Source organism: Aplysia californica, unplaced genomic scaffold, assembly GCF_000002075.1.
Source record: "Aplysia californica isolate F4 #8 unplaced genomic scaffold, AplCal3.0 scaffold00641, whole genome shotgun sequence".
NCBI classification, from domain to species: domain Eukaryota; kingdom Metazoa; phylum Mollusca; class Gastropoda; order Aplysiida; family Aplysiidae; genus Aplysia; species Aplysia californica.
In genome coordinates this window covers 113,586-115,196 of record NW_004797911.1, presented here as the reverse complement: position 1 = coordinate 115,196, position 1,611 = coordinate 113,586, and the positions used below count along the sequence as shown (strand labels likewise).

The 1,611-nt window shown below is 53.5% G+C and overlaps 1 protein-coding gene across 1 annotated transcript; it reads left to right on the top strand.

Annotated features, from left to right (window-relative positions):
• The first annotated feature begins 69 nt into the window (after positions 1–69).
• Positions 70–1,231, top strand: LOC101850112 (trissin receptor-like). Its single transcript, XM_005107898.3, has one exon. It carries the CDS (start codon positions 87–89, stop codon positions 885–887), a length of 801 nt encoding a protein of 266 aa, XP_005107955.3. The 5' UTR covers positions 70–86; the 3' UTR covers positions 888–1,231.
• The last annotated feature ends 380 nt before the right edge of the window (positions 1,232–1,611 follow it).

The following is a 1,611-nucleotide window of genomic DNA, read 5'->3' as shown; positions in this document are numbered from 1 at the left end:
TCCTCCCCCACTAACCCTCCTCCTCCCCCACTAATCCTCCTCCTCCTCCTCCTCCTCCCACCAACAGAGACTGGGTATACGGCGAAATGTTCTGCAAGGTATCCCCTTTCCTCCAGACAACAGCCGTAGCAGTCAGCGTCCTCTCCATGCTGTCAATCTCCATCAACCGATACTTCGCCATACACGTCCCTCTTCGCGCCAAAATCCTCTTCTCCAGGGCTCGCGTCCACGTGATGCTTGCCTCCATCTGGACCCTCGGGCTCTCCGCTGCCAGCCCCCTCCTCTTCGTCAAAACCGTCACGACTTACGGGATACCTGGCGTGTACGTCGCTCGCGTCTGCCAAGAAATCTGGAGCAAAACCATTCTGAAACACGCGTACAACATGACGATATTCCTCCAGTTCTTTCTGTGCCCGCTATTGGTCATGAGCGTGCTCTATCTGAAGATCTCCGTGGCGCTGTGGTCGAATAACCGAGAGCTGTTCCACACGGCGCCAAAACAGCAAACGTTCATGTCTCCTCAGGTGGATCGTCTGCTGCTGCAGAGACGGAAGACAGTCCGCACGCTGGTGCTTCTGGTGGTTCTCTTCGCCTGCTCCTGGCTTCCCTACTACGTGGTGAACGCCTGGCTGGACTTGAACGCGGGGTCCAGCCATGCCGGAAGGGTGAACAGCTACGTGTACCCGCTGGCACAACTGGTGTCGTTGTCCAACTCCAGCGTCAACCCCATCCTCTACTGCTTCCTCAGCAACGGCTTCCGGAGGGCGCTGACCAACATGTGCTGTTGTCGCCGCAACATCCGGGCCCGACACAGCATGGCCATGACGGTGAGGTATCGGTGCAGTGACGACAGCGGCCTGGGCAGTGTGGACACCGTGCTGTCTTAGGGCAAGGGTCACAGGTCAAAGGTCAGGGGTCAGAGGCGTGGGCAGTGTGGACACCGTGTTGTCTTAATGCAAGGGTCACAGGTCAAGAGTCATCTGTCAAGGTCACCGGTTGAAGGTCACCCGCCAAAGATCAGTAGTCTAGTCAGAGTGTGGAGACGGGTCTGTCTTAGGTCAAAGATTTACGACCGAATGCCAGTTGTCAAAGTTCACAGGTCAGAGGTCGAAAAATGGACGATCTTGGCAGTGTGTGGACGGTGCTGTCATAGGCCAAAGATCTTACGTCGCTCGCAACTGCATAAGGTCATATGAGCGCAAAGGGATGTTTAGTTCCAGTAAGGTTTTACGGCACTCGCAACTGCATAAGGTCATATGAGCGCCAAGGGATGTTTAGTTTCAGTAAGTTTTTACGGCACTCGCAACTGCATAAGGTCATATGAGCGTCAAGGGATGTTTAGTTTCAGTAAGGTTTTACGGCACTCGTAACTGCATAAGGTCATATGAGCGCCAAGGGGTGTTTAGTTTCAGTAAGTTTTTACGGCACTCGCAACTGCATAAGGTCATATGAGCGTCAAGGGATGTTTAGTTTCAGTAAGGTTTTACGGCACTCGTAACTGCATAAGGTCATATGAGCGCCAAGGGGTGTTTAGTTTCAGTAAGGTTTTACGGCACTCGCAACTGCATTAGGTCATATGAGCGCCAAGGGGTGGATGTCAACAGAGAAGTC